This window comes from Corvus moneduloides, chromosome 5 (genome assembly GCF_009650955.1).
Source record: "Corvus moneduloides isolate bCorMon1 chromosome 5, bCorMon1.pri, whole genome shotgun sequence".
Lineage (NCBI taxonomy): Eukaryota > Metazoa > Chordata > Aves > Passeriformes > Corvidae > Corvus > Corvus moneduloides.
The window spans coordinates 5476808-5494313 of record NC_045480.1 but is presented as its reverse complement, the minus strand read 5'-3'; the positions used below and the strand labels follow the sequence as shown (position 1 = coordinate 5494313).

The window sequence follows — 17506 nt, the reverse complement described above, 5'->3', positions numbered from 1 at the left end:
AGCCTCCAAGTGCCCACAGGTGGTCAGATGAACTCCAGTCCTGGAGGGACACCTGGCTGTCACTGTGGGCCAGTGCTCACCTGTCCAGCTGTGCTCCCCTTCATCCTGATTTATCAAGAGCAGTGGCTCACTCAGTGCTGCTCACAGTGGGTTGCAGCTGATTAGTCAAGGAGAGCCTCTCGGGGCCATACAAGCGTGGGGAGGAGCCTGTTCCTATCTCTCCCTGAGGCAAATACAGAACCACAATTTAAATATAAAATGAAGGAAAGTCCAGGCAATAACCCCCAAGACCTTCCCTAGCAGATGGTGCTCTGTGGCTGGGGAAAGCAATGAGCCAGGAGTGATGCACCCTCCAGAGGGTCAGCACTGAGGCAGGAAACAGCTGTGAGGAGGGCAGAGAATTGCACGGAGTCTGACAGCAGGTGAGTTTTCACCAGGTTCAGGACCAGGAAGGTGCTCCATGGGGAACAACGATGGTGCCAGCAAGACCAGAGCTGTGGACAAAGCCCAGGAGTGCCACTGCCCATGTCCCACTTGGTCCTGTTTGGTTTGTGATAGTCAAAGTGCCTCCCTGAGCACAAGTATCCCCATTTTGCACATTATGGAGCCTGACTTTCCCAAAGTCACCTGGAGAAGTTGATAAAGCATCTTCCTGGTGCAGTCCCTAGTGGGCGGTCATAGAGCTACGGGATTGCAGAATTTGAGATAAAATTTGGCTCAGGAGTGTAATGTAAACTTCAGCATAGTTGAACCAGATTGCACAACCTTCTCCAGGTAACAGCTTCTCCAATATCCCACCAGGGAAGTCACCACTGCACAATTCCTTGTGCTCCCTTTCTGCTCTACCTTTATGAGTGGGTCTTGCACTTTGGTGTACAAGACCCAAACCACAACACAGATGTCCTTGACCTGGTTGTGAAATACCTTGCTCTGAGGAAAGAGTTGCACCCAGATGTGGGGAAAGTGCAGATAAGCTGGCAGCTCCTTGCCCTGCAAAATCAACCAAGGTGGAAAAGTCTATTCTATGCACATTTGTAGATGAGGTGTCCCATGTTGAAGTTCTGCCTCATGTCAGCTGAGATACTGACAATTTAGATCAGATTTGAAAGAGGGGGAAAGAACCACCTCTGCTGTAACAAAGATACAGCTTCGTGGATTTAAATTTATTTTCAGTCATACATTTCTGCCTTATATCTCCTTGACATGAGGCTCAGATAAATAATTGTGGGTGCACGTTTGCCTGTGCAGCTGCAGATACTTTGCAAACTTCCTTAGCCCCCTTCCTGCTGCAGATTCTGAGCCTGAATAAGATGTAGATCTGCCTCTGAGAAAGGCAGAACTGTAATACTTTGATTTCTGGCCAGAACCTTGCAGTTTTTACCTGGAATCTCCCTGTTTTCTCTGTGAGTGTTCACACTTCTGTACGAGAGGGCAAGGGACACACAACTTCAACAACCCCCAGTGATAAGCTCCCATAATTTTTCTCAGCCAACATAACACACTTCCCACTGGGATGTACTCTATGCAGGGTAGTAAATGACATTGCAAAATCCCCAATATCCTGGTCACTCCCTTTCTGGACCTGCCTGCTGTTGCCTGGGCCACTTATAAGTCTGAAAGCTTTTGTTTGTATGTGGGTTTCAGACCCCAGACAGCTTGTGGGCAGAGACAGGACTAGGAGATATGGGAACATTTTTGTTCTGCTCAGGGTAATGTGATTTTTTTTTATTAAATTTGGTGCTTTTTGAACCTGGATGAGAGTTGGGGTCCTTTCTGTGTGCCCCTTTCTGAGTGTCTCCATGGGGATAGGAGAGATCCTGCTGAAAAGAAGGTGATAAAATCCCGGAATGGGTTTCTTTGGGGAGAAGATGGGTGAACATTAAGAACCTTCTTCCCACCCCGATCAGCTCCTGCATCAGCTTTGTATCCAACCCTCCCGCCGCAGGACGCAGCCCGTGCTTCCTTTTCCTCAGCTCCAAAACTTTGGAGAGGTGTTTCCCGGCTTGTGTTGGGATAGCTGGGCGTCCGCAGCCTGAAGGGTGGAGGGACCTCTGGGAGGGTGGGAAAGGCTGGATGGGCTCAGGGAAAGGGGCGTGCATCGCCTCCTGGATGCCGGGACACAAGGCACTGCCGCCATCTAGTGCCTTGGGATCCACCGGGGGCTCCGGCAGCACTCCGGGGGTGCCCTGCCGGGGAAATGGGCCGGGGACCCCTACCCAAAGTACTGCTTGTGCTTGGGACACGTAGGGGGGCCCACTTTGCTGGGGAGGATGGAAAAGATGCTCAGCAAACAAGAAGTTGAGAGTTTTGCTGTGCTTGTTTTTGAGTGCTGCGATGCTCGGGGCTGAGACATGAAATTTTAGGGGGATTTGTGCAGGAAAAAATTGAATTTTCGCTGTTATACATGTCTTTCTGCTTCCTCAGTCCTCATCGCGCTTTGGGATGCCTTTGGAAGGTGGAGAGGCTGAGGAAATTCTACCTGGAGGGATGAAAAACTATGCATTACAAAAAAAAAAAAAAAAAAAGTTGGAAAAGTCTGTTAGCAGGAATAGGGAGGCACTGAGTAAGATCAGGTTAATTAGAGGTTATTACATTTTCCAGTTCTTGACCTGTTGCTGCAGTGGATGAGTCCTGACAGGCAGCACAGACACACTCCTCCCCTCCTTTTCTTAAAAATTCAAAATAATATTAAAGAATCATAGAATGAATCATGGAATCACAGAATGGTTTGGGTTGGAAGGGACCTTAAAGATCATCTGGTTCCAACCCTCCTGCCATGGGCAGGGACACCTTTCACTAGACCAGGTTGCTCAGAGCTCCATCCAAAATGAAATGCCACTCTAAACTTGAGTGCATGGAAATTGCAGGACTGAGCACGGGAAAAGCTCTCCAAGTGAACGGCACTGTCATCCTGGTTTGTGTCCCAGGCTGTGTTCTCTGCTCACCTGTGTCTGCCACATCAGCAGCCCCTGCACCCCAGCATTAACCACTGACCTTGTTCAGGAGGATTATCACTGCTGATAGACCCAGGGCACGGACGGACCTGTGGCAACAACCTCTTTGCATATGCAAAGCAGCAGGTATCCTGGTGTAATCCATTTTTTTTGCAGGGTTCCTGCTTTCCAGACAGATGTAATGTTGAATTAATCATCAATCTCATTGTAAGCTCTTCACTTGGAAAAAAAAATTGGATGCATTAATGAAGTCATTTCACACAGCTAAAACACACATTAAAAGAATTAGATGTATGGTAAGTGAATGCCCAGAGGCATAAAGTCCCATGGTGGTGGGAATAGGTGAAGTCTCATTGAAGTGTGCTGGGTGACCCCTGCAAAGATGTATATTGGTGATATTAAATTATTGCATTGGTAATAAAAACTAACAGCTGCTGCAGTTTTCCCTATGGATTTGTTCCTGTCCTTGTTCTAGCCTGAATTAGAGCTGAGCTCGAAGTGTGCTCTGCCTCTGCATGGGCAAGGAAGGAAAGTCCTTAATTCTCCTTGGCACACACCATCATGGGAAAAGGGAGAGGTTAGAATAGAGGAGTCAAATCACATATCCAGCAGCTTTTACTATTTGCTTTATTTCTAAAATTTCACTGTTTTCTCCAGAGATACCACTTGCAGTTTTTTGTGTTAGCTACCACTGGAGCATGTTGAGGAGCTGAGACTCTGTTTTGGAGATATCAGCCACTCATCTCAGCATCCAAGTAAAACCTGGGAGCTTAGTGACTCCAGGGATGGCCATGGGGAGGTTTCACCATCGATTTAAACCTGACCAATCCCTGAAGAACAAGGTCCAGCCTTCCTCTTTTATCCAGCGCCTTCTGGAAGGACCTGGATCCACATCTGGAATGGGGACAAACCTCTATTCAAGGGTGAGCACCCCAGTGTGCCATGAGAATCTGGTGACTACAGGTGCAGGGAGGACCATGGGGTCACAGGAGGTTTGGGTGACTCAGGCTTCATCTTTGCAATGTCATGGGGAATACTGAGCACAGAGATGGTGGGGAGATGCAGGCTGGTTGGTGATATAATTTATATAATTATGGATAAGGAGCTTTCTCCCTAGCTGATTTCCTAGAGGTGTGCTCTGCTCTGGCCCACTGTTTGAGCTCAGATATATTATTAAAAAGCTTCTGTTTGCCTCCTGCTCTACTACAGCTACCCTGTTCAACCTTGAGCAACACCATCACAGGTACCTCTGTCCAGAGCCTAAAATTTACCTACTGCCTCTACCTGAAGAGCCTGCAGAAAGAGTAATTTGGGATGTTGGGTGTAGAAAAGTTGTTTTCCACACCAGTGCCCAGGGCAGTGACTGGACCACTCTCTACCAGAGACTTTTATCATTGCTCCAGTTAGAACCGTAAGAAAAGAAAGAGAGAGGTAATGTATTTAGGGTCAGACACCAATGCTTTGGCAGGTGATGTGTCCCTTGCTGCAGACGTGGGCTCTGTGGCTCATAGCAGGTTATTATCAGCCATTCTTTTTACCTCTGCTCCTGCCTGCCTGGGCTGAAGCCCTTGTGCGTGCTCTAGCACTGAGCTGTGTCCTGGGTTTGTGCAGCCACTGGTCTTGTGCTGACCTTGCCCTTCAAAAAATGCTGATTGTATTAAAATAAAAAGCAACAAAGGGATGCACAGCCCTTCCCTGTGAAGAACTGGATTTTTTTTGCACAACGCCTCCCGTGTCTCCTCTCTCTCCTGTGCCTCAGTTTCCCTGTTGGTGTGACTGGGCTGTTGGGAGGCTGAACAATTTGCTTTGCAGAGCTGAGTTACAGACTGATTTTGCTTGTGAGGGACTTCTGGGTTTTTCTGACTCAAACTCTCCTTTAAGCAGGCTCAATCTTAAATTTAAATCCAAAACTCACAGTCTAATCAGGTGCCTCTGTGTTTTCCCAGCTAAAGTTTGAATGTCTCCAGGGTTGTACAAGAGTCCATAAGGTCTCCATGCCCTGTGCTTGCTCACTCTCAGGTTAAAAGCTCTCTCCTAATATTTAACTAGATTTCCCCCTAGCTGCAGCTTGCACCTGCTGCCCCTTGTCCCCATGCCTGGCACCAGCAGGAGCAGCTGGGCTCCGTCTCTCCCACATATTCCCATTCCCAGGCTTGGATCAGGCCGTCTCTGCTGGCTGCCGCGGCCCTGGGAACATCGGCGGGCGGCAGCGGGGACAAGTTTTCTGTGAGCACAAGTGCAAAAAGGTGGCCGGGCTGGAAGCAGTGGCCGGAGGTTGTCTGGCCACTTGCCCACCGCGTTGAGCCGTGCTGAGGGGCTGCAGCGTTGGCCCAGGGGCCGGAGGTGGGCACAGCTGAGGGGGTTCACGGGGCCAGGGGGAGAAAAGGCCTCGGTCAGCAGCGCCGGCGGCCGCTTGGTGGGATTTGCATGAATCCGGAAGGTTTAGCCCAGCCCTTCCTACACTGCATCAAATCCTGTCCTTAGTTTAACCCCTTTGAACAAAATCAGCTTCCTCTAAAAATACAGTGATTTCCTTCTATTTACTTTTTTTCTCTTTTCTTGAATTTAAAGCTCCGGCTTCTGCAAACGGCCCACAAAGGGACATGACGTGCTTGTGAAGCGACTTCTGTGCCGCCAGGGCTTTTCCTCAGGGGGGAAATGTCTCCCTGGGCTGGGTGGAGGGAAAGAGGGACAAGGAGGCTCGAAACTTGGCACAAATCCCAGGCAGCGTTTCCACCTCTTGCAAAATGCTGTTTGCGCTCCACTGAGCCCGGCTGCTCCGGCTCCCTGTGGGACGCGGTGGTTTGTTCGCTGGGGAGTTCTGTCTGTCCATGGGGGAAGTTTTGGAGATGAGGGCCTGTTCTTGGTGTGGGGATGCTCTGGGTTCCTGGCAGTGACTGTGGTGTCTCCCCAGCAGCCATGGAATACGTCAGCACACGGGGAGGCGCGAGGGCCGTGAACTTTGAGGGAGCCCTTTTGTCTGGCTACGCGCCCGATGGGGGCCTCTTCATGCCCCAGTGCATCCCCTCGCTGGACAGGGACACCCTGCGAAGGTGGAGCAGCCTCTCCTACCCTGGGCTGGTCAAGGAGCTGTGCTCCCTCTTCATCCCGGCCGAGCTGGTCCCGCGGAACGCACTCCATGGTGAGCTGAGTGGGGAGCTGCTCGCAGGGATGTGCACGAGGGTTTGGGGGGTTTGGATGCATCTGCCTGCCTTCCCTCCATCCTCTTCGCAGCCCTCAGAGAAGGGAGCGTGCTGCACCATTGCCTGCTCCTTTCTGTGCCCTGTTCTCCTCTGTCACCTTGCTGGCACTAGTGGAAAAGGTGTCCCCTGTGAATAAATGGGGGTTCTGGTGACTGCAGCAAGCTGATGTTGTGGCCCTGCTCGCTGCTGGGGCTCCCTCTAGGGCTTTCTGCTGCTTCATGCTTGCCATGAGATCTGTTTTTTAATGTTTTTAACACTTACGAGCTATCACTTCCACCAGAGGGCAGCTGCACCCTCTGTCTCAACGGCACATTGAGCTAAAACTCGGCTTTCCTGTATTTTATGTTTTAATACAGTATTCTGATTGTGTGGCATGTCACCTGGGATTACTTAGCACAGAGTTATCAAACACCATTAAGCTCAGCTGGTTCACTCCTAATAGCTACGAATAACTTGTTGGATATCTGTCACTGCACCAGCAACTGAGAGTCTTTGGTTGTGCAGAAAGGTACCCAGGAGCACAAAGAGCACAGATGCATGAAGCCATGGGTGAGAAAAACACTCCTCTACCCAATCTAACAGGCCATTTAACCATTTTCCCTTTAGAGTTGATCGACAGGGCCTTCAGCAGATTCAGACACAAGGATGTCGTGCATCTGTCCAGGCTGAAAGATGGGCTGAATGTTTTGGAGCTCTGGCATGGTGTTACTTATGCATTTAAGGACCTGTCCTTGTCCTGCACAGGGCAGTTTTTACAGTACTTCTTGGAGAAAAAGCAGAAGCATGTCAATATTCTGGTGGGTGAGTATGGCTCCTTGGGGCTAAGGTTCCTCGACAGGCCTTTACCTTAAGAGCCATCATCCCACAGCCCTCCCCAAAGATGCCCAAGGGTGGTATTGCCTCATAATCTCCAGGCAATGCCGAGGTGGGTGCTCTGACCAAAAACATCTCATGGAGCATCTCTGTATCTTTTTCTTAAAGTGCAACAATGCAGGTTTGAGTGACACAGCAATTTTTTGCTTTTCTTGGTGCTTCCTCACTTCGAAACAGGGACTTCAGGGGACACCGGGAGCTCGGCCATCGAGAGTGTAAGAGGGCAGAAGAACGTGGACATCTTTGTTCTGCTGCCCAAGGGGCTCTGCACCCAGATACAGGAACTTCAGATGACCACCGTCATTGAAGACAACGTCCACGTCTTTGCTGGTTGGCACTGCTGTTTGGACTGTCTTCTTTATGGCCTCGCTGTGTCAAAACCTTGACCCTAAAAGTCTGAGGGGGCTACTCAATAGGATTTGCAGCTTTAGCAGCTGCAGCCAGCCGGGTCATTGCCATCACCATGCCCAGACATCTGGCTAACAGATGTTTGGGCGTGGTGATGGCAATGACCCGGCTGGCTGCAGGATGTTCATCCCCTGTTTGACAACCAAGAAGTTTAAGGCTTCCTTTTCTCCTGGCCACAGATCAGAGCTGCCTCCATGCAGGTGGTTGGTATTTGGCTGCACTAAATTCAGCACAATTTTTTGTTGCTAAAAGTGTTTAGTCACCCCTTCCCTCTGTCCTCTCACCTTCATGGGTGATCCACCCACTACCACCATGTTGTGGAGAGAGATGAGATAAAATTGAGCTGCAGGCATGCCATCCCCATGGATTGGCATCACCACAGGGTGCTTGAGCTGCTTGAGCTCCCATGGACTCCTCTGCTCAGCCAGGTCTCACCTTGGCTTCTCACAAGGGGATACACCGTTTGCCTTCCTGTCAAGTATATATTTGGTGGAAGCAAGAGCCCAGAGTGCCATGTCTGCAGAAACCACCTGACATCCACGGGGTGCCACTCAGCACCCCCTGGTTTGTACAGCCCCCAAGGAAGACAGGCAGCTCAGGACACTCCTGGCCACAGCAAATCCCAGGGCTTGAGACCAAGCCTATTTCTGAGCATAAATACCTTGTGCCTGATGCACTGCTGCTGGCAGATCTAATCTTTCCTTTCTCCTTTTGGCAGCTCATGGGAACAGCGATGAAATCGATGAGCCGATCAAGGAACTGTTTGCTGACGTCAATTTTGCTGGAAAATACAACCTGATGAGCTTGAATTCCATCAATTGGTCCAGGATTATGGTGCAGATTGCTCACTACTTCTATGCTTACTTTCAGTGTGCCCCATCCCTGGATACCACCCCGCTGCCAGTGGTGGAAATTGTTGTGCCAACAGGAGGAGGAGGAAATATCACAGGTAAAGGGAAAAAAAAGATGGGTTAGATAAGAGAGAGAGAATGCTGTGATCTGTGGACCAAAAGCACTTTGCAGATACTGGCTATTGCTATTTATTAAAACACCCACTCTCTGGTAGGATTTCTTCAGAACCACTTATATTTTATTACTCATGTCTGGTTATGACTCAATTTAGGTGTCACTGATGATTTGCAAGGTGCAGAAAAACCCAAACCACCCTTTGATGATGACTGTAACTATTTTGAGGATGGGCACGTTAGGAGAGGACAGAATGTGTTTGATGCAGAAAAAGAGGGGAAATACTGTGGCTCTGATTTCTTAAGTGAGACATTAACAGAGGTGTGGAGTCCTGCCTGGTCCTACTCTGGTTTGTGTGGTAGTGCATGGTCAGGAGAACCACTCTTAATTGCATAATCTGGCCTTCTAAATGAGAGTCTTGATTGCCTCAGTCCCAAAATAGGTGTAGAACTGTTTTATGAAAGCAATAAAAGATTTTATATATTCACTGCTCTTCCAGGCTGCCCATCAGAGAGGCAAAAGCCCAAAATCTTCATCTCTCCTGCTTGCCTGGCAGCTGTCTGAGCTGTTGGTCCCCTGCCAATCCATCCACAAAAGTGGAGATGAGCAAGGGTCTGTCTTCAATGGCAGGTGGAGCATTCCATCCCTGGATTTTATAATCTCTGCTCTACCAAACCACTGACCTCAGATATCTCAGAGTCCACTAGGGAATATAATTTGTGTCTGCTTCTGAACTGGATGCTCAATCAATTTGTACAATGACTTCTTTGCTAAATCTCCTTTGAGTGTTTCTTCATCAAGCACACGCATATTTTCACTCTTTTTCTCTAGCTGGCTGTATTGCCCAGAAGGTGGGTCTCCCAATTCGACTTGTTGCTGTGGTGAACAACAATGACATCATTCATAGGACTGTTCAACATGGAGATTTCTCACTGGCAGAGAGCGTGAAGGCTACGTTAGCACCAGCCATGGATATCCAGGTGTGTCGTGAACTGGCCAAAATGCAAAAATAGCAAATATTGTATTTTTTAAATCTTTTACTCTGTTCCACCTGCTGCCACTCGATGATGCATTAGGAGGTGTGATTCATATTGACCACTTATGCTACAGACTGCTGAGCTGAGATAGACCAAACACCTTCCCCCTCACTTTTCAGGGCTTGACTTTCTGATCTTCATTGTTGAGTGCTGGGTTTCCAGGGATTTGTTCTGTGCAAGCTTAGCAAGAGAGGGACATTTTCACAACATGTGACAATTAGAGAACTAAAAATGCCATCATGTCTCAAGGGTTTTGTTGATGCTTCTGAAAGGCTCCACCAAGAGTGAGAGAAGAGACCAGGAAGAAGGTAGAGAAGTCCAGAAGAAATGCCTCATTTGTGGCTGTCTGCAGCTTGGTCAGAGCAAAACAAGCCTCAGCAGGCAGGGGAAGGCCTCAGAAAGAAAAGTCATGGAGGTACAGAAACCAAACACCTGGAAGCTAATACCTCTTGTTTCACTCCCACCCTGTGATCCCCAAGGATTGGATCTGCTTCCAAGCAAGTGATCAAAGTGGGAAACCCTTGGTGTTGTATCTCTGTGGCCTTAAGCTACCTGGATTTTCCAAAAGCTGTTCAAACACACTGGGGGGACCTGGGAGCCTGGAGGGACTGCCGTGCTTTGCAGTCATAAGTCCGTATGCCCCCATCACCACGCTGTACTCTGCAGCTTGGCCTTCCTCCCAAGCCAGGAACTTGTGGGGCTCCTCAGAGCTCCAGGGATAACGGGGCTCCTCTCTCAGCCCATCTCCCTTCAGCAACACTGGTCAGCAGGTGCCAGACTTTGGGATCATGGGGGCAGGCAGTCAGGTGAGCAGATTCCCTGAGGTTCCTGAGGAGCTGGATGAGTGCATCCCTCCGCACATCCCTCTCCATGGCTGCATGGGACATCTCTGTTCAGCTCACATCTGAAGCAGCCATGCCAATATTTCCATAGCTAAATAGACCATTTGCTCTGGAGGGGAATTCAGGAGGTCTCTGTTTGGGACCTGTTTAAAGCAGGATAAGCCTTGAGGTCAGACAGGATTGCTCAGGGCTTTTTCCATTTGGGTGTTGGAAACTTTCAAGGATGAAGAATGCAGTCTCTTTAGGTTGCTGCTTCTGCAGACTAAGGTAAAGCAGAGAAAACTTTCCTGTTAGATGCTGCCTGAAGAGTTGAAGGTGAAGCAGAAAGTCTGGTGTGGATGAGCTTCGTGAGGGCAATCCCAGGACAATCACAGCTGATGCTGTGTCTTTGCAGTGCCTAAAGCAAAGCAGGGGCTGCTCTCTGTCCCTAAGGTTAGGAAGCACGACATAGCTCATGCCCACATGCCCAGACTTTGTCCCCACCATGACCTGTCCTCCAAACTGGGCCCCAGTGTTCTCCTGGAGAGCTCTGGTGGCATGGGACAGAAGTAAAAGCCTTACTTAGATGGTAAGGCCAGTACTTGCACCAGGGTCCTGGCCCAGTTTGACTTTCTGGTGTCAACACAGTGATCTGTAATGGAAGCCATAAGGCTGGTGGGAATGAAGGATGAAGGGGAAATGTGGGAAGGATGTAGGAGTAGCAGAAAGAAGGACAGGAGAAGGGGTGTCAGGAGCACAGTGTTGGAGGCCCCCCCAGGAGCAGGTCATGGAAGTCCAGGCATACTGACCTGTATCTTCTCAGGACAGCCTAAACTAGGGGACAGCCTAGAGCAAAGAGCAGGCTACACCCAGACTAGACTGAAGATTAGAGGCTGGAGGCTCTGGGAGACGATGGTGGAAAGATGAAGAACAGAACTGGGGCCATAAGACACCCAGATAAGGACACAAAAGGCTGAGTAAGTCCTGATGACTCGACAAGGTAGGACAGGATGGACTGACAAAAGGTCACAGCTGCTAAAAGTTATGAAGAGTTCATCCAAACCCAGCATCCAGGAGGTGAGATGAGGACTCTGTAAGTTGGTGCCCCTTGTCCTGTCTGTCCCTACAAGGTATCTCAGCCAAACCACCTGGATGAATGCTACTCGGTGCTTGTAAACATGCAGGAATGAGATGGGGCAAAGAAAAATTGGTTTGGGACCTTCCTGTATGGTCTTGCACAGAGTTCTGCTGCAGTGTTGCAATGCTGATTGCTACACAGCCATATAGGCCAGTCAGGCCCTATATGTGCCCTATAAGTCCATGAAGATTAGTAGCCAGCCCTGCAGCGAGCTGGCTGTCTCATTAAGTCACACAGGAGCTGCATGACTCACAGCAGCATCTGCAACACTGAGTAAACAGCTGGATATTTCTGGTTCTCCAAAACACAGTGTGTTATTAGCCTGGGCTCCTCACGGCGATGGTACAGATGTGGTCATGCTGTTGATTCATCAGTCATCCCTTCATTTTCTGTTTTAATCTGATGGTCACTGTCAGACTGCTCTGACAGGTCAGCAGTTCAAAAGACATTGTGTTCCCAAAGACTTGTCTTGGGATGTAGGTGAGCATAGGAAGACAAAAAGCCCACCCTGGCTTCCACCAAGAAAAACACAGTGGTGGGACCTCAGCCCTAACGAGGCATCAGAGAATCCACAGGGATGCTCTCCCCCTGGAACAGGTGCTTGAATTTCCTCACCTGTTGCCTTGTTATCCCAGGAGCCTTACAATGTGGAGAGGATCCTCTGGCTGCTCTCGGGCTCTGACAGCTGCCAGATAAAAACGCTGATGGAGCAATTCAACATCTCAAAAAGGCTGAAGCTGCCAGAGGATTTGCACAGAAAGGTCAGTTCCTCACACACACAACACTGTACATGTACATGTGTAAGGAGAATTGCTGTTACCAGGTGTTTTCAACTCATTTTCAGAATAAAAAGTCATAGGGGAGAGTATCCAACCAAAAATTTAAGTGTGAGACCAAAAGTTTTATATCAATTTGTGTACATGGACATGTTAAAAACCCCTTTATATATTTTTTTTTGAAGCAGGCTCTTTTTTCTTCACAAAACTAACTTTAAAATTGCCTGCAGTTATTTAGATAGCATATGAAATTACCCTATCCTTGGCCATGCACCAAAGCATCGTGCAGTGGATGCTGGCACAAAGTGGGTGTTTGGGAGTGGGTCTGCTGAATTTGGTGCAATTCAGCCTCACTGTTACAGCAAAGGGGAGCACAAACACAAAGCAGAGAGAGAGATACAAGAGAAAACCAAATATTTGATTTGTGAGAGGGCCAGATGCAAAGTCCTACCTTTTCCTATCCAATTTCCCATGTGCTGTTCCTCACAGAGCAGCCTTTGCCCAGTGCCCACTCCTGTTTGTGCTGCAGAAAGATAAATACTAAAAAATGGTATTACTAAAAGCAAGAGGAGCTATTACAGTGAGGTGGATTTTACAAGTCCTCAGAAGCTCCCTCAGAGCATGGAAATGGCAGCACAAAGCTGAGGAGCTGACTCCTGGCTCCTGTTCACCCACACTCGCAGCGCCTGTGAATGGAAACCCCTTGCCCACACTCCATCCCTGTGGTTTTTTCCAGCAGTGCCTCATCTCTCAGCTGCAGCAGCAACCCATTTTCCTTCAGTCCCTGGGAAAACCCATCCTCCAGCCTCCCTATTTCCACCTGCTTTGGTGTGTGCCTGGCGCAAACCCTGCTGGGAACGTGTTTTGTGGTGATGCCCAGTGCAAACCTCCCTGTTTCCCACAGCTCTCCGAGACCCTGGGATCATGCTCGGCCTCTGATGAGGACATTGTGGGAGCCATGAGACGCTGCTGGGAGGAGAACCAGTACCTGCTGTGCCCCCACTCTGCTGTGGCTGCTCACTACCACTACTCACAGCCACACAGGTAGGGAGAGCCCTTGTTCCTGCAGCCTCTCCAGCTCAGGGCTGGCTCACACCCTAAGTTTTCTTGCTATTCTTTCCTTTCCAGCATCCCCCGGTGTTGCTTGGCTCCAGCCTCTCCAGCCAAATTTCAGGATGCCGTGCTCCGAGCCAACCTGGTTCCCCAGATCCCCCCTGAAATCACTGCCCTAACAGCAATGGAGACCAGATCCAATCCCCTGGAGCGGGGATGGGACTGGGCACAAGTGCTCCGGGGCCGGATTGAAGCCGTGGCGCAGCAGTGGGAGGCACAGGCGGGTCAGTTTGCACCCCAGAGCAGGGTGGGAACACCGGCCAGGTAGTCACACCTGTATGTGTGTGAGCCTCCCAGGGCTCATTCTCCACTCCCAGGAAAGCCCTGTGTTGTGCTGGGAGTCTCCATGCAATGATTTATTAGCAAGAATACACATCCCTGTTGAATTACATGGACTATCTCATAACATTTTCAATAAAGAGCGCTGCAGTTGTATCCCCTTTTTCCTAATAAGTCACAAAAACTGATTTAAACTCTGAGTTAACCTGGGTCATCCACCATTACTGGCTGTTACAGAAAACCTCCTTAGCACTACCCACAGTTGCCTGCTTCTTGAGCATTATCTAGTGATTCTGGCTCTGTGCTGGGATGTTCAGCCCAGAAAATCCCAATAGCACCCAAGATGCTCAGTAGGAAATGCAAGCAGGAGTGGAGTGGATCTGCTTTAGCCATCCCTGTGATTTAAGCAATTTCAGAGATCATTCCCAGGTATTGAAACTTGCTCTGTGATAGTGTTAAATAGCAGATGTTTTCCCTGGACATGCTTATCTTAGAGATACTTTCCAGTACTGTATCTTACAGCTTTTGGTCCTAGTCCTGCTGCAGACTCTTCCCAGGCAACTTCCACTGTAACAAGTAGGAAATGGGAAATTCCCCTTATCTTCTGCCTGAAACTTCAGGTCTTTCAATACCACATTCTCATCATATACATATAAATATATAAATACCTTGTGTGGGAGCTGCCTCCACAAGTCATGCATCTGGCAGGAATCTCTTGCACATAAAAAAGGGGGAAGAAAAATGGGAATAATTATACCGGGGGGAAAAATCCCCCTTTGCCATCAAAAAAGAAATTCCCCCTTTGCCATCAAAGGAAGTCCTGTAATGGGAGGATTAATCTGAAGGTTTAGTGGCATTTAACAGGGTAAAAGTAAATTCTGTGAAGTGATTCAGCTTGGGATGTTGCAGAACATGCGGGAAGAGTGGGAAGTTTGGCCTGGGCTGCAAGCTGCCTTGCTGGCACTCAGGCAGCCTTTTCCTCAGCTCCCTCCGGCACAGCCGGCCCCATGCCACCTCCTTCCATCCCATCAAAACCCTGCAGGAGAGGAGGGACCTGTGCCTCCTCCAGGGTGGGGGCTGATGCTGCCCCATCTCAGTTAACAGGGATGCGGGAAACAGCTTAGCTGAGAATGATGTAAAAACCACAGCACTTGGATGTGTTTGATGCTAACAGCTCTACTTGCATAGATTGAGCAGCTGGGAGGAAAATGATGGTGGGGTGTAGGAATGATGTTTCATGAGGACATCATTCACCCTGCTTGAAGAGCCAAACCAACAAAATGTGTCTTATTTAAGCAACAGCTTCATCTTCACAAGTAACCCTGCCCCAAAGGATGGCTTTGTACTGGGGGTGGTGCAAGACATCACTGGGGGTGGTGATGCCTTTTCCTGGTCTTAAAGTCAAGAGACAAACACGATTAGAAGGGAAAAAGGGATTTTACCTCAGTATTTATTTTAAGGATCCTTAGGTGCACAACGTCCAGGTCTAATGCACCTCCATGCACACCTCCATGTACACCCACAAAAGATCTGGTATAACATTATAGGTTTTACTTATTAGCATATCTATGAAAGATTCCCCAATGAGAGGCTTGAATGAGCCCCCCTCCCCAAGGAACCTTCCCCTGGATGGTTCTTAGTTTACAGAATGTGTTCTGGAGAGGACCTTGGGGTCTGGGCACACTGATCCCTAACTAGGAAGCTTCTAAAATGTTTAGTCTCCCAGCTGAACAAACAAGCCCGAGAATGTAGGCCAAAAAACACCAAGAATACAGAAGTTGTAAAAGGGTATAAAAGGCATAAAAGGTATAAAAGAAAAGGCAAAAAATCATCATGGCATCAGTGGCAATAAGAAATTTCCCAATCCCATTTGGTCCCCGTGATCAACTTCCTGTTTTCATTGATGCAGATATACTCACCCATTGGACCCCACTGCCTTTAACAGCTGCCTCCCCAAATCTGGCAGTTCTCAGCAGGGGATGGCTGTCCAGTTGTAATCTAGCCCTTAATCATAGCTTAAGACACCCTGTGAGAGGGGAGAGGCCTGAAATTGCACCCAGTCCTGCATCCAAGTGAGAGGTTGCAGACCTGGCTGAACGGTCAGGACCAGAGTGAGAGGAGGGGGCAAAAGGGCATGGGACAAGACCCCAATCCCTCGCTGGGAATCCTGTGTAGGATGGGGTGAGTGGGGCTGGACTTGCAGCCTGCCAAAATCCCGTTGTGTTTTGCAAGCAGAAAGCATAAGGAATACATTCATGCTCCCATCCCAGTGCCCTGAAGCAGTAGGATAAGTAAAGAGTCCAGCCTCATTGCAGGGTGAAAAGAAGTTTCATTCTCAACCATCCCTGAGGATACCCTTATGGAGTGAGGATGCTATGTCTTCCCCAGCCCCAACCAGATTTTTTTGGGGCAGGACACTATGAAAACTCTCTCTGCAACCTCTGGAGCAGAAGAACGGCAGGAAAAGCCAGTTCCGTGCCTGGAGCCAAGGCAGAGGGAGAACAGATAGGCTTGGCTTGCAGGGGGGCTGTGCTCCCACAGAGGGTGATGCACAGCCACGCATGCCAGCCCAGTGCCTGGGATGTGGGAATGAACCTGGCCCTGTGGGCATGCTGTGTCCCACCACCTGCTCGGGGACCATGGAATCTGTGGCCACTCTCACACTGGGAGCTCCCACTCTGTCCCCAGAACTGGTGCTTGGGGCTCTGCTCACTCATCCTTGGGTCTCTGGCTCAAAGGGAAGGTCAGCCTGGTTTGATGGAAAAATGGAAAATGGAGGGAGGAAAGTCACACAAAAAGTGGTACCTCCTCACCCAACACTGATGGGTGGCTGCAGGCTCTGGCAGCTTCACATGCTCATGCAGCTTCATGTGATATTTTAGTCACCTTCCAGAGCTGATCACGAACCCAGGACAGGCTTGTCAAATAATTCATCTCATACATCAACTCCTCTTGCTTTTCTCCAGCAAAAACTCCAGTTTCAGCTTCCTGACCCCAAGCATATCTGACCCATGTGATCCAGGAGACAGTGATGCCCACAAACCAGTGACCATGCTCCATGGGGGACCCCATGTTCTCCCACTGAGGGCCATGGCTAGGACATGTTCCTAGCCCCTACCTCAAGGAGAAAGTAATGTCTTGGGATAGAGATGCAATGTGTTGGGATAGAGGAATATGGTCATGGCTCAGCTGGAGTTTCTACTCAGTAACTCACATGTACCAAAGCAACGTGCTGTCCCTGAGTCAAACTCACTTGTAGTTGGCATGTCCAGCAAGGGGTTGGGGTGCCTGTCCTGGTGTGGTTTGGGATCTATTGAGCTACATGTGGGGTCTACCCTCTCAGCCATCTGCCTCTGTGCTCCATGGAGACTTCATCCATCAGCAGAGCCATGCTGTGGTTCAACACTCCAATCATTAATAGTGTCATTAAGAGATCTGTCTGACTGCTGCTCTAGCTGAGATAAAATTGAGAGGAATATAAAATCCCAAATGAGCTGTGGGTGAGGATGTTATTTCCCATGAGCAGAGCAGTCCAGCCTTCCCCTGTGCTTTGTCACAATGTCCATCCCCATCTTCCAGCTTGTGGCCACCCGAAGAATTGATCTTTAGGCAATTACTCCACTGACTGGGCTGTCCCGTCCTTCTGTTCCATTTATGAGCTGGGAGGAGCCCACAACGTGGTGAAAGCCAATGCTTTAAAACAGTTCTGAAGGTTTGGGAGTTGAATTATTATTTATAATGCCCTGGGGGCCCCATGTAATTTATGGACAGGTATGAAGACAAGTAGGCGCTCAGACATGGGGACAAGCCCAGTGTAAATGCTGAGATAGAATGATAGATGGATGGATGAAGATAAGCTTCTTGGCCAAGAGAGCTGGAGATTGAAAAACTGGAGATGGAGAAGCCTGCTCTTAGACATCTACTCTCCTAAGGTGATA

At 49.1% G+C, this 17506-nt stretch overlaps 1 protein-coding gene across 4 annotated transcripts; it reads left to right on the top strand.

Annotated features, from left to right (window-relative positions):
- Window positions 1-5109: 5109 nt before the first annotated feature.
- Window positions 5110-13724, top strand: THNSL2 (threonine synthase like 2). Of its 4 annotated transcripts, none has more exons than XM_032109930.1 (9): window positions 5110-5297; window positions 5872-6096; window positions 6764-6958; window positions 7208-7360; window positions 8157-8387; window positions 9236-9384; window positions 12036-12161; window positions 13081-13220; window positions 13305-13724. In XM_032109930.1, exons 2-9 carry the CDS (start codon window positions 5874-5876, stop codon window positions 13555-13557), a joined length of 1470 nt encoding a protein of 489 aa, XP_031965821.1. In that variant the 5' UTR covers window positions 5110-5297; window positions 5872-5873; the 3' UTR covers window positions 13558-13724. The 4 variants fall into 4 exon arrangements, with proteins under 4 accessions (XP_031965821.1, XP_031965820.1, XP_031965822.1 ...); XM_032109929.1 differs by having other exon boundaries at window positions 5526-6096; XM_032109928.1 differs by lacking the exon at window positions 5110-5297 and having other exon boundaries at window positions 5338-6096.
- The last annotated feature ends 3782 nt before the right edge of the window (window positions 13725-17506 follow it).